The following is a 13,895-nucleotide window of genomic DNA, read 5'->3' on the forward strand; positions in this document are numbered from 1 at the left end:
TCTATAATGACTGGCAGGTGCTTAGTCACTCACATTAGACCTGAAAAAGATTGGGTAGTGTAGCATCATTATAGGATATTATGAGACTACATTCACACAACTTTTAACATAGAGTGCTATGGCATTTATTTATTTATTTATTTATTTATTTATTTATTTATTTATTTATTTATTTATTTTGAGACAGTATTTCTCTGTGTGGCTTTGGAGCCTATCCTGGCACTTGCTCTGTAGACAAGGCTGGCCTCAAACTCATAGAGATCCACCTGCCTTTGCCTCCCGAGTGCTGGGGAGTGTTATACCTTTTAATTTCACCTATTGTTACTGATAATCTTATTTACATAACTGACATTTTAGTATGTAGTGACTAGGTTATGTCCAGTAAGGCATTAGTAACAATATGTAAAAATAATATCTGTGAAAATACATATATGAAAAACTTAGATATTCTTTTTGGTGAGAAAACTGTTGAAGAAAAACGCAGAAGTGAATTATGCATGCATTGAAATGGCACTTTCCAGCGATAAGTGATGATACTTCATTCACAGTCTTCACGTTGACTATAGTCACTTTTTAAAAGCTTTATATTATTTTTAAAAATATTTTTATTTTTAACTGACAAATAGTGCTGCACATATTTATAGATGCAATTTTTCATTAAGAAATTTCGAGTTGACATACAAAGTGATGGGTTTCATTATGGCAGTTTTGTTACTGCATTTTAGAGCTATGGACATACAATCCACTATACTTTATTCCAGTGCATCCTTCTTCTATATCACCTTCCCTTGCCTCTTGCTAATACTCTTCTCTGAAGTACCCCACCCTGTTCAGCCTCCATACCATACTTCTCTGTCTTGGCTCTTCCTTTCAGTGGAAGGGTCTTACTAAAATACCAGTCTACCACATTGTGAATGTTCTGAGAGTCTGCCCCTCTGTGGGACACAGGAGGATTCCACACTGCTTCACATCCTGAGAAGTGAAAAATGTTGGAAGAAGATGGAGGAATAGCCATAGAAGAGCTGTGAGAAAATTTCCCAAGTGCCATGTCATCATGGGTGGCTGTGTCTGTTATGGCTGCTTCATGTTACCCCAGATTCTTTTGTATGATGAAGTCCTATCTTTTAGTACTCCTTTTTTAAAGAGGCAATTGAGTTAAAATGGGTAATTTAAGATACATCTTAATCTAAGGTTTCTGATGAACCTATAAAAAGAGATGAGGATACTGACAAAGAGCAAGAGGCATCCGCAATTAGATTTCCTCAGAAGAAGTCTGCCATGGCTTGATCTTTGGATTTCCGGCCTCTCAGTTTTGAGACTGATAGTACATTGCTGTGTTGAAACCATTTAGTTTATGGTGTTTTGGTCTAACAATTATAGAAACCTAATGCAGCATTGCAAAAGGCAAAAGAAGAAAGATCACTTGATAAGCGCCCAAAATTGAGATAAAAATTCAATTCACTGAGAGACACAAATGCACGTTTGACATTGGTGACATATAGAGGTCAGGTATTGGTTTGTCACAACAGTTTAATGATTAAACATTGCCATGACTTTTCTCCTGACTAAATTTAAAAAATGTTCTATTTCCTAATTCTGAAGGAGTTTTTTTTTTTTTCATTTAGTTCCATCACTGTTTCATCATTTTGTGCCTTAAGGTGTTTTTTTTTTTTTTTTTTGAATTTGGCATTAATGCCTATTCTGAAAACAAACCTGTGGTTGATGAATGTCCCTTTAAAATTTCCCCACTTAAAATAAGCCTTATGGCTTTTCTAAACCATGGATAAAACAAAGCATATATCAAAGGATTCATGGCTGAGTTATAATATGTACCCCAGCAACAAATTTCATAGATGTAGGCAGGAGTGATGAAACCCATAAAAGCATCAATCAGTGCATCTAGTGTGTATGGTAACCATGATATCACAAATGCCACCACAGCCACCCCTAAGGTTTTTGCAGCCTTCCTCTCTCTCTTGGCCACTCTGGCTTTGTAACTCTCCAATGATGATTCTCTATTGTTGTCACTTATAGTGGTTTCAATTTTTACAGCTTGCTGTTTAGCTATCAAAAAAATTTTGCTGTAGAGAATGATCATAACAAGGGTAGGTATGAAGAACAACAGAAAACTTATCAAAACCCAGTCTTGATTGACAACAATTTGGCAGCCCCCTACACAGTTGAGAGCACTCACTAAGCTTTCCATCCCCTTGGCACTGATGCCTGTGTAGAATACAGCACCACTGTACACCAGGGGCAGAATCCAGGAGATGCTGATGCAAATTCCTGACACAGACACAGTGAACTTGGTGGGATAGACCAGAGGGTCAGTGACAGCGATGTACCTGTCGATGGAGATGAAGCACAGGTGGAAGACAGAAGAGTAACAAAATGCCACATCCCAGCAACTGTGTAGACTACAAAATTTGTCTCCAAAGTACCAGCAGCTCTCGATGGACCTGACCATGCTGAAGGGCATCACAGAGATACCCACCAAAAAGTCAGCGCTGGCCAGAGAGGCGATGAGGAAATTGGCTGGAGAGTGCAGCTGCTTAAAATGTAGAACTGAAATCACCACCAGAAGGTTCCCACACACTGCCAGCACAGCCCCAAATCCAAAGACCATGTACAGGATGACCCTGGCCCCTGGCGAGTAGGGAGTTTTAATGCAGGATCTATTCATGTTCTCATAGCAGAGCTGCAGGGCTGGTTGGGAAAAGTTGCTGGTCATGAGCCTGCTTTGTGGTACCTGAGGGATTTCTGTTCTGTAGAAAACAACAGTAATTATGAGATCTAAAATTAAAGAAATGGACTCCATATCTGAAGAAATACCACCTAAGGTTATAACCCCCTTTCCTATTTTCATTATAAAGAAATGAGGACATTTAAAAAGTCAGAAAACTGATTTCTCCAACTTCAGTCACAGATTTCATTATTTCTATAATTATATTAAACTTCATTGCTAACCCCTGACTAACTTAATACTAATTTTCATCTCTCCAGAAACCAATTACCTGTGTAATTCAATATAGATTCCTTTCTTGCAAGCGAGGATGGCTTATAATATAGTTTCACATTCAACAAGTCACCTTTAATAGTCTTCCAAGCCCTAAGATGTCTGGGGAAGCCAGCCAATCTACTCCATCTATTGTAAACTCCGAATGAGGAATCCCTACAGTGCAAGGTGTGAATCTGGAAAACACACTCACAGTTGTTAATTGTAATTAGTAAGTTCTACAAATTATGTTTCTCTGAACACTGATAATTTGTGTGATTACTGCTGATAGTCACACCCAATAATTTCTTTGACTGCTCTGAAATGGCACAGTATTTGGCAATGAATGATACTACCCATTTAATATTGAGACATAGTTATTTCTTATCCAATGAAGCAATTATCAGTTTAGATATTACAAAGACCCTTTCCCCCTAGAGCAGTAGATTAAAAACTTTGAAAGAGAAATATAGTCTATTATTCAGGGCAAAGATGCTAAGATGTTTTGGAATTAACTCACAACAATATCCATTAATTGTGTGGCATGAAATAGACAGTTGCTCATGACCAAAATCTTATTGGTCATGCTGTCTTACATACTCTATACCATTCACCTGGGCTGAGATACAGAGTGTCTAACGCCCTGATTAATTGACATTTCCAATTTGCTCTGAGTAGGAACCCACAGCATCTTTCAGAGTATGACTGTCATGTGGTGACTTTCACAACTGTACGGAGACAATTAAAAACTACCGGGCACTAAATGCATACTTTTAGTGGGGTGGGAATAAAGTTAAATCAAAAACTGTATAATGTTTTCATTTCAAATAATAAATCATACGAAAATTCAAAGCACACAGTGAGATGTATTTCTAAAATAGAAAAAATAAAATGAAGACCAAAACCGGAAACATGCAATGGGGAACACCATCCAGGCATCTTACCAAAGATCATGTGGATCCATTACACTGATGATGCATAGGGAGGAATGAGCAAGTGGTACCTAGAAAACTTAAAGTCTTAATAAGGTGAAGGCTTCCCATAAATTTATAGACTGTCTCTGTGAAGATTCAGGGCTTTTATATTTCATTAGTCAAAGATATCCCACTTAAAGGAAAGATCAAATGACTGCTTCTTGTATCCCTTATATTTTTGGTTGTGAGCCTAGCCTTTAACGACTGAGCCATCTCTCCAACTCTACATCTTGTATCTCTACATATAAAAGAGAAGCATAGTGGCTGGTAAATCTCTTCATGATCTCAAGTGATATATCCCACATTTAGGAGTGTCATTCTGGCCAGCTCTGTCTGAAGCTGAGGAGAGGAGGTTGTCCTGTGGTTGGATGGTAAAAAGTCAGAGTAACTGGTGACCTTATAGTACTGGAGTTATCAACTGTGGAGAAGTTGTGAATTAGATGTGCACTGGGATGAAGAAGGGAGCCCTTGATAGCTCTGAAGCAAAGCCACACTAACTGTAACGGTGGACTGAAACACCGTTTTGAAAGACAGTTCTTTGTATTCTATTGAACTGAATTGGTGATAGAACCTTTGACCTGTGACATCACGTGATCACTCGGTGTCTGACACTGTCCACTGTAAGCTAGTTCTTACTGGATCTTTCAATGGCAATTAGTTATCTGAGGTCAGGCATAAGCAGGCTGGTGGGCCCATAGGAGTTTCATGAGGTCAGAGCTCATGTTACTGCCCCCCATTGCTCTACCTCCATCTCATACTTCAGATAACTTGAGTAAAAGCTCAAGGTGGGTTTGTCAAGAGATGCCTCATTTTGTTGGTGTGCACCAAAATGGACAATTATGTTGTAAACTTGCTCAGTATGGCCTTAGATGAACACAAAGATGGCAACTCTTCCCAATAAGTGAAGTGTTGGTTTTGTTGTATCAACACCAGGACTTTCCTCCCCACCAATTTAACTGCCCTTCCTAGAACTTCACTCAGTGTTTTATTTACTGTCTAAGCTAACTCTGAATGGTCTCTAAAATTTCTCTTGCACTTGCATTCACTATTGTCTCAGAAGGGAACCCTGGAAATAGTGTTTTTTTTAATCACCTTATGTGAACAATTCATTTAGCAAAGCGTTATTGTTTAGAAGCTCATATCGATGAGGGAAAGGACACAACACAAATATGTTGACAGTAGCCTGGATGCAGGGGCCCCCTAAGAGAAAAGACAAAAGCCAGAGGAGAGACTCAGCAACTCAGGGGCTTTCAAGTAGGTTTTGCTGTCTTGTAAACTTACTCTATCAAGTGTCACTTCAAGGACCCTGCACATTTATGCTTTTAAATATATGGTGTACAATGCTAACCTTACTTAGAACTGTCTTATAAAATGATTCAATATTGCCCTCTGACATTAGTATTATGTGTATACATATGTATGTTTGAATTGAAAAAAATATCTAAACAAGTTCCTATGTAATTCTTGAGATGATAGTCTCTGTCTTATACTTCTGTAAATGTTGGATTGGTTTTATTTTGTTTTTTCCTGACCTGTTCACAATGGGAGTAGAGCACTGACTTTGAAAATAGATATGGCTATAATTTCAGAATTTAGTGTATAAAATATACTACAGCTTCAGAATTTAGTATATGAAATCTTTCTAAAATATATTTCTTAATTCATGATTTTAAAGTAATATTAACAATAAGAAAAACAAAATAGTAATTCTGAAAACCCACATAATTTGAATGTACAGCAAGCTATTCATATAAGTATCATTTTATTTTGTAATTAATTACATTGTCTTGATTCTATACATTTGGAAATCCCGATGATCTCTCTGTGGAGGTTTGGACTTTATACTCTTTATGCAAGACTTATTTTTTAAGTCATTTTATTGAGCATGCATTAAAAGTCTCTTGAATAAAACATTTTAGTGTTTTTTTTATTACAGAGAACATTTATAAGACATGAAACAGAGATTATGCTGTAGTGGGTTATCACTCTTTGGTTCTAGAATCTATAGGTCCATTTTGCTGTACAGTCAGTACTTCATGGAGAACACTCTTTTTTTTTTTTTAAACCATTTTACAGATGATAACTCTCTCACACAAATGGTAGGATCTCTAACCCAAGTGAAGCCAGTGAATGATGTAGACAAATTTGAGCACTTTAAATGCAGGCAGCCTGGCATGAGGAGTTATCTCTGGTCATTTGTCTTGTGCACAGTCTTTTCAGACAAATGCTGTCAGAAACGAACCTGCCATATGCAGTTCTTATGGCCAGATTCTAAGATGTTGACTGGTATGTTCTTAGTTAATGTAGAGACAAACTAACGCTGGGCTTTCCTCAGCTCCTAATCATTAGGAATTTTATAAAACTAAATAAAGAAGAAAAGTGACATAAGTTTTAAAAGGCAAAGACTAATAGACCGTTATTAGGTGGGTGAAAATTTAAAAACTAGCAACTTGTTTACTTTAAAAATATTTCTAGAGGTTTAAAAATTGCAAGGAAATATTCAAAATATTCAAATAGTATAGGGTAGACTTTACCAGCAAGCAAAAAGTGTGGCAATTTAGTATTTTCTGTAAACATCCATTTTTTTTTATTTGTAGAGGTCCAAAATGTATCTACCCAAATTGGAAAATATTTTCACACTATTGCTTAAGTATTACCACATTTTTTTCAGTATAGCAAATGACAACTGGAGAAGTGCCTGAGCAATAAGAGCCTTTGCTGCTCTTGCAGAGGACTTGAGTTCAGTTCCCAGCACATACATCAGGCAGTTCACAACCTCCTGTAACTCTAGCTCCAGGAGACCTAAAGACTTTTTGTGGCCTCCATAGGCACCTATATACACAGCATACATTGACACAGACAGACAGACAGACAGACAGACAGACACATGCGTGTTAATGTGTGCATGCACACTCACATACAATTATATAAATAAAACATAAGGTAAATGGAGGCAGAAGAAAGAGGAAAATTTGGGAAAAAGGAACAACACAACAACTCTAAAATAGGAACAGATCTAGAAGATTAATATACAAAACAATCATTGTCAATTTTGTTATATTTAACTGGATAATTTATTAAATAGGCAAATATTAGGCATTCTTTTAACAATAATATAAGAGATGATATGTACATTGATTGCTATCACATTAGCATCATGGCATATAAACCTCAAAAATAACATTTATTTTAACATAAATCAATTATAACAATTAAAGAAAAATATTATTAATGAACTAAATTTTCAGAGTGTCGAGGGGCATATATGCTGCCTTTAATGCTTGTTTTAAAAAATAATGTTGAAATTAGTATTTCTAGTATTATTCTGCTCTTGTTTTGTTTTTTTTTTCAAATGCAGTGAGAAATGTAATTCTTTAAGGCTGACCTTCAAATATGTAAGAGTAAAACGGAGTCAAGGACATTAGAGTGAAATAAAAACAAATACGGCATATCAACAGACTGTAAAAAATAAGAGGTCACGAAACCCAGCCAGTTAAGCATTGTTAGGGCTTCTGTAACAAGTGTAAAACTCTAGTATAGCAGTGTGCAGTCACATTGATAGTTCTTAGAGCTCTAGGTGGATGATGGTTTGTCCGTCCGTCCTTCCTTCCTTCCTTCCTTCCTTCCTTCCTTCCTTCCTTCCTTCCTTCCTTCATTCTTGCATTCATTCTTCCAGTGCTGGGAATGAAATCCATGGCCTCACACATGCTAGGCAAGCACTCTATTACTGTTCTACAGCTCCAGTTCACTGTTACTGTGTCTATATTTTGTTGCTGATGAACTATTGATAGCCTTTACCACTAAATAATTGGAAAAGTTATTATTATCTTGACAAACACTGAGGGAAATTGTCCGATTGCTGATAGTTTCTACAACATGTCTGAGCACTTCTTTTAAATATGATTTTTAAAAATACACAGAGCTTTATATAATTTAGTTGTCATTTTAAGTATCAACCTGAGAAAACCCATGTGAGCAAAAGCTATTGTGAGTTAAGTAACACTTTAAAACAGATTTATATTTGATCAATAAAATTAAACTTATATTTTAGTAATAATCTTTATATATAAGGGCATATTATTTTCATACCTACACCATGACTTAAGTGGATTAATTACTCTTTGTAATAGTCTGGGACCTTTTCATTGGATAAAGCCAGTAATTCAGGACCTATAGCTCTCCAGGTTGAAAGACCCAAGTTGAGCCACATATCCTAAATATAGTATCAGACAGCAGAACTTACTTCTCTCTTCCATGGGTCTGGCTCTGAACATAGTCATGGTTCTGCAGGGTCTCGATCTGCACCTGGATAAGAGAGTTACAGCTGATTTCTAATAATCAGTGTGTCATTGGAAAGGATGGCTGATCTTGAGGAAATAGACACAGAAGCTTTACCAGAAGGCTTCCTTTATGGAAGGACATAAAAAATACAGAAATAAGCAAGACAGATGATTGGGAATACATTCAACACTTAGTGATGTAGGGATGAATTTGAAAGCCTCACTGGTTAGGATTTATTACTTTTGTAGTAATAAAAAGTAAAAAAATAATGAGCTAAAAATGAACAGCATGGGATTTACTTTCAATTGCTTCAGATGATTTTCTTTACTACTTACAAGTGTTAGTACAAAATTTACATTTGCAGTTGAAGGAAAGAACAGGCATTGGTATAAAATATGACTCACAGTTCAGGGGACACAAGCTTTGTGTTGCGTCTGAAGAAATGAGAACACAGGAGCTTAACATTGATCCCTAGAAAGGTGGTCAGCAGAACCATGACTTATGGTTGCTTTCTGAACCACAGCCAGGTGCCCTGCTGGGAGGGTTCATGTTCCTTTTAACCTCTTTCTGCTACACTCTCAGCTGGACTTAAAATCTACCAGCACACAAAGGGGATGCGGCTTAAGCTTTTTGTGAAGTGTCTCCAAACTAGCTCATTTTTAAGGAACAGAGCAGGTATTCCTATGGAACGCTTCTGGAACTGTTTTCTCACAACCATTTTGTTCTATAAAACGCTTGTAAGTCTGTGTAGTCAGCTACCTCAACAAAGATTTAAGACCATTGTTCAGGGATGTGAGAAGTGGGATGTTCTTATCACTAGTTGTTTTCAGGTTCTCACTGTGTCTTGAAACCTACAACATATATTTTAATAAAAAGGAATTAGACTCTGAGCATCGATGACTGGAAACAGTTCCTGGCCTACCTGGACTGGCGGATGGAGGCCGGGCTGCCTCTGGGTGTAAATGTCACACACCTTCAATTTTATGTGTAACCTAGAAATGATGAACTTATGGGAACAGAGAGCAGAACTGTGGCTATTAGGCTTCAATGTGGGTCTTTTAACACTGGGGAAACGATTGGTTTAAGGATATAAAACTGCAGTTGGACAAGAGGCATGGACTCTCTAAAGTCTTGAGTTCTACTGAGAGCATGATAAATATGGTTGATAACAATATGCTGTATTTTAAAAGTTGTGAGATAGTATACTTTAAGTGTTCTCAAAACAAAAATGATGAACATGTTGAGTGGTTTAATTTAGCCATGACATTGTGAACATACTGTATTCTGTATCATAATTGTGCATGACTTTATTTATGAGCTAAATAAATGAATGAAAAAAAAAAGGAATTAGACTCATGCTGATCAAGAAATGTATACCTGAGAAGAAAGCAGGAGCTGTTCCTGGAGTAAATATCTGTTTGAGCCTTTGTTGTGTTAAAACAATCCTTGGGGCTGGAGAGATGGCTCTGAGGTTAAGAGCACTGGCTGCTCTTCCAGAGGTCCTGAGTTCAATTCCCAGCAACCACATGGTGGCTCACAACCATCTGTAATGAGATCTGGTGTCCTCTTCTGACCTGCAGGAATATATGCTGCAGGCAGAACACTGTATACATAATTAATAAATAAATAAATAAATAAATAAATAAATCTTTAAAAATTAAAATTAAAAAATTAAAAAAAACCCAATCCTTGGTCCACTCTGTTTTCAGCACCAAATGTGTTTCCTTTTTTTCTCAAAGAAAGACCTCCAAGGTTAAAACACACTCATTCAAATTAACATTTTAAAAAATAAAATACACATTTTACTTCAAATTCTAAACAAGAAGATGCAGGCAGATCTCTTTGAGTTCAAGGTCAGCCTGATCTACATAGCAAATGCTCTGCCAGCCCAAGCTACATAGGGAGACCATGTCTCAAAACAAAACAAACAACAACTAGACAAACAAACTACTCCCCCCGCAAAAGCAGACAGACCATGTTCTTAATTATATGCAAATGCCTCAATAATAAAGTATGTTCTCTGAAAGACATACTGGGTGCACATATGTTCCTTGTGAACCTGTCTCTCTGAAATGGGGAGGGAGAGAGATGCATGCTCATTGCAAAGTTGTTTAAGGTTAAAAATAAACATTCCGAGAACTTGTAATTATACTTACTTCTTATGCATGATGTACATGAAAGACAGCTTTGTCTCCTGAAAACCTAACTACAAATTCCCAAGAGCTTCTATATCTCTGCTCTCTGTCTTATTGTCAACATCTGAATATTCTTCCAGGGTAGGGGAGAAACAGCAATGCTTCTAATTACTTGAAGCACTGATTAGTAGAAATTTCTACTGGTTAGTAGAAATTTCAGAGCAAAGCCAAAAGTATTAATGAGCACACAGCACTGGAGGAATTAACAGATCTGACCACATCCCTCAGTACTAAGATGCACAGACACACAGAAAAAGAAAAGTGCTTCAGAACCACCCTTGACCGTCAGACCTACTGGGTGAGTGATTGTGAGGCCTCCCTAGATAGGAGTGTTTATTTTGCCTCTGACCTTCAACCCAAGCCAACTTTCAGATCTCTGTAGTGGTTTTTTTTAACCCACATCTGCCTCTTCAGAGAACAGATTAATTGTGCATGAATCACCCTTGAAGACTTTGCCACTCAAAATCAGTTTTATTGCCTTCCGAAACCAAGGATAAAAAAAGGCATATATTAAGGGGTTCATGGCTGAATTGTAATAAACACACCACACTAGTATCTCATAGACATAGGGGGGTGTTATGAAGTTCATGTAGGCGTCAATCACGGCATCAACGATGTACGGCAGCCAAGACACGAGAAAGGCTGCCATAGCAATCCCCAAGGTTTTGGCAGCCTTCCTCTCTCTTTTGGCCACTCTTTCCTTGTAGCTCTCAGAGGAGGCCTGAGCCTGATTGGCTGTACTCTCTATCTTCCTAGCCTGGTGCTTTGCCACCAAAAATATCCTACCATATAGAAACACCATGACAACAGTGGGCAGAAAGAATAAAAGGAAGCAAAGTAACACCCAATTTTGATTCAGGGGAGCCTGACAGCCTCCCACACAGGTCAGAGCCACCACTAATTCCTCGATCCCTTCTTCATTGGCTCCTGTGTAGAAGATAGAGAAGCTGTATGTGACAGAAAAGAACCAGGAGAGAGCAATGCATATTCCAGAAACCGATACGGTGAACTTGGTCGGATAAGTCAGAGGGTCTGTAACTGCAATGTACCTGTCAATGGAGATGCAGCATAAATGAAATAGAGAAGCAAAACAGAAGGAGGTGTCGAAGCAAGTGTGGAATTTACAGTAACTGTCCCCAAAGTACCAGCAGCTCTCCACAGACCTTACGGTGCTGAAGGGCATCACCGTCACCCCCACCAAGAAGTCAGCACAGGCCAGGGACGCCACCAGAAAGTTCGTAGGTGTGTGTAACTGTTTAAAGTGGAGGATAGCGATAATGACCAGTAAGTTTCCAAACACTGCCAGCACGGCTCCCAAACCTAGGACCATGTAGAGGATGGCTCGGGGACCGGGGGAATAAGCGCTTTTGACGCAGGACCCATTCACATTCTCGTAGCAGAGCTCCAAAGATGCCAAAGGGGAGACGTTGCTTGCCATTGCCTTCAGCCTTGACGGTTTTAAACTTCCCAGATTTCCATTCAAAAACGGGGTGACAACTTCCAAAGTTTCTGTGAGAAAAATACAAAATCAAAAACCTCTAGGTGAAATAAAGGTAACCTTTTACTCATTTTTCCCCACGTGCTGTCTATTGCCATTTTAGTCTCTCCCAAAAGTACTCCGACATTGCTATTAAGTAGGAGGTTGAACCAGAAAGCCATTTTAAAAATCAAATGCATTACTAAATAAATTACCAGCTATGCACATAGTCTAGAGTAGAATTTACATTATATTATTACTATAATACTATTAATATAGAATTTAATTTATTAATCATTTGAAAAGCCATTTTTCCTGTGTGTCATCTTACCTTTTCAAAATCTCACCTGTGGCCGCCTGGATTGAGAAACAGCTTGGCCACCAAAGGCTGAATTTTATTTGCTACTTAGTTGTCTCCCCAGAGTAGCCACCTCAGCAACAATCAGCAACTCGATTTTTTTCTTGTTTTCAAAATGAAAAAAAAAATTACATACCCTTCAAATGGTGATTTTGAAATCCCCATAGTATAGAGTGTGAAGCTTGGGGGGGGGTTTCACTCATATTTGCTGCATACACACTTGAGAAATGTGCTTCTCCTGTTACTTATATTTTCATTTTTTCTTTTTTACCTTGAAGGTTTGAGCAGCTGGAAGTGACCTAGAAACCTATTACCAAATAGTTACTAGGATAATCAATATGAAAGCATTTTTCAAGCAAACAGCCTGTTTGAGTTGTCTAAAATCAGCAAGAATTTATTAAAATCAGCCTGGACTCCCCCAGAGCCTCATATTTCAATCAAGAAATAGGAAGTTTGGTTTTAAACCCACTACAAAGGAGTGCTAGTAGCTGGAATGGACTGGAGTGTGTGTGTTCACGCTTTGTGTCCCATAAGTGTACATACATGGGGCCATCCAAGGCACAAATAGTTTCTGTGGGTGTTTGGATTTGTTCTTAGAGGAGACATAGAGTCTAAAGAGGGTTCCCAAAGTGTACCTAACAAGCGACTGATTAGTGTCAATTTTGTGAATAAGAGAACTTACATCTGAATGTTAATCTCTAAGCTAGGGAGTAGACTACTCTCATTGCCGTTTCTTCCATGGCATGCAACTGTTGGAAATTTGGGATTATATATACATGTGTGCATTGTTGGCTTTTTTTTTAAGTAATGAGTTTCCATGTCCACAAGTTTTATATGTATGTGCTATTTCAAGCTTTACAAATTCATTTTGTTGACTTTGATTTTCCATTTATTTATTTATTCTTTTAAAAATTCTTCTTTCATATATTATTTCATCCCAACCACAGTTTCTCCTCCCTCCCCTCCCCCCATTCCCAACCCCACCTTCCTTTCTTTCCCAGATCCAGCTCCCCTTCTATCTCCCCTCAGAAAAGAGTGGGCCTCCCAGGGACATCAACCAAACATGGCCTAATATGCTACAATAGCACATTCCATCATATCCAGGCAGGGCAATGTGGTCCAGTAGGAGGAAAAGTGTCCCACAAGCAGGCAAAAGAGTCAGAGACAGCCCTCCCACTGTTAGGAATTCCATAGGAACACCAAGCTACTCAACCATAACATGTATACAGAGGACTTAGGTTAGACCCATGCAGGCTCCCTGATCTCTGTGACCCTCCATGAGTCCTAGTAAGTTGATTCTGAGGGCTGTGTTCTCTTGGTGTTCCTGTCCCCTCCGGTTTCTCTGATCCTCCCTCCACCTCCTCCACAGGACTCCCTGAGCTCCACCTACTGTTTAGCTGTGGGACTCTGCATTTGCTCCCATAAGTTGCTGGATGAAGTCTCTCTGATCTCTTTGATAAGGATTCTGCCAAGTTCTGGTCCCAGAGCACTCTGTAACATAGAACATAAAAACCTAGAAGCTGATTTGGGGGTTCAAGCTTCAAGCTGAAGACCAGAGAAGCAAAACAGCCAGCTAGTAGCTCTTACCTCTGCTTCAGGCTAAATGGGCTGTCCT

At 38.2% G+C, this 13,895-nt stretch overlaps 2 protein-coding genes across 2 annotated transcripts; both read right to left on the reverse strand.

Moving 5' to 3' along the window:
• Positions 1 to 1,696: 1,696 nt before the first annotated feature.
• LOC100753558 (trace amine-associated receptor 8a) lies at positions 1,697 to 2,731 on the reverse strand. The gene has a single exon (XM_027402954.1). The coding sequence runs from the start codon at positions 2,729 to 2,731 to the stop codon at positions 1,697 to 1,699; it is 1,035 nt and encodes a 344-aa protein (XP_027258755.1).
• An 8,105-nt stretch (positions 2,732 to 10,836) lies between these two features.
• LOC100755605 (trace amine-associated receptor 9) lies at positions 10,837 to 11,883 on the reverse strand. Its single transcript, XM_027402953.1, has one exon. The coding sequence runs from the start codon at positions 11,881 to 11,883 to the stop codon at positions 10,837 to 10,839; it is 1,047 nt and encodes a 348-aa protein (XP_027258754.1).
• Between the last annotated feature and the right edge of the window lie 2,012 nt (positions 11,884 to 13,895).

This window comes from Cricetulus griseus, chromosome 2 (assembly GCF_003668045.3).
Source record: "Cricetulus griseus strain 17A/GY chromosome 2, alternate assembly CriGri-PICRH-1.0, whole genome shotgun sequence".
In the NCBI taxonomy this organism is placed as follows: Eukaryota; Metazoa; Chordata; class Mammalia; order Rodentia; family Cricetidae; genus Cricetulus; species Cricetulus griseus.

What these genes read in the sequence shown, in the direction of transcription:
- LOC100753558 (XM_027402954.1), bottom strand. Translation starts at nt 2,731, where the DNA reads ATGACCAGCAACTTTTCCCAACCAGCCCTGCAGCTCTGCTATGAGAAC.
- LOC100755605 (XM_027402953.1), bottom strand. Translation starts at nt 11,883, where the DNA reads ATGGCAAGCAACGTCTCCCCTTTGGCATCTTTGGAGCTCTGCTACGAG.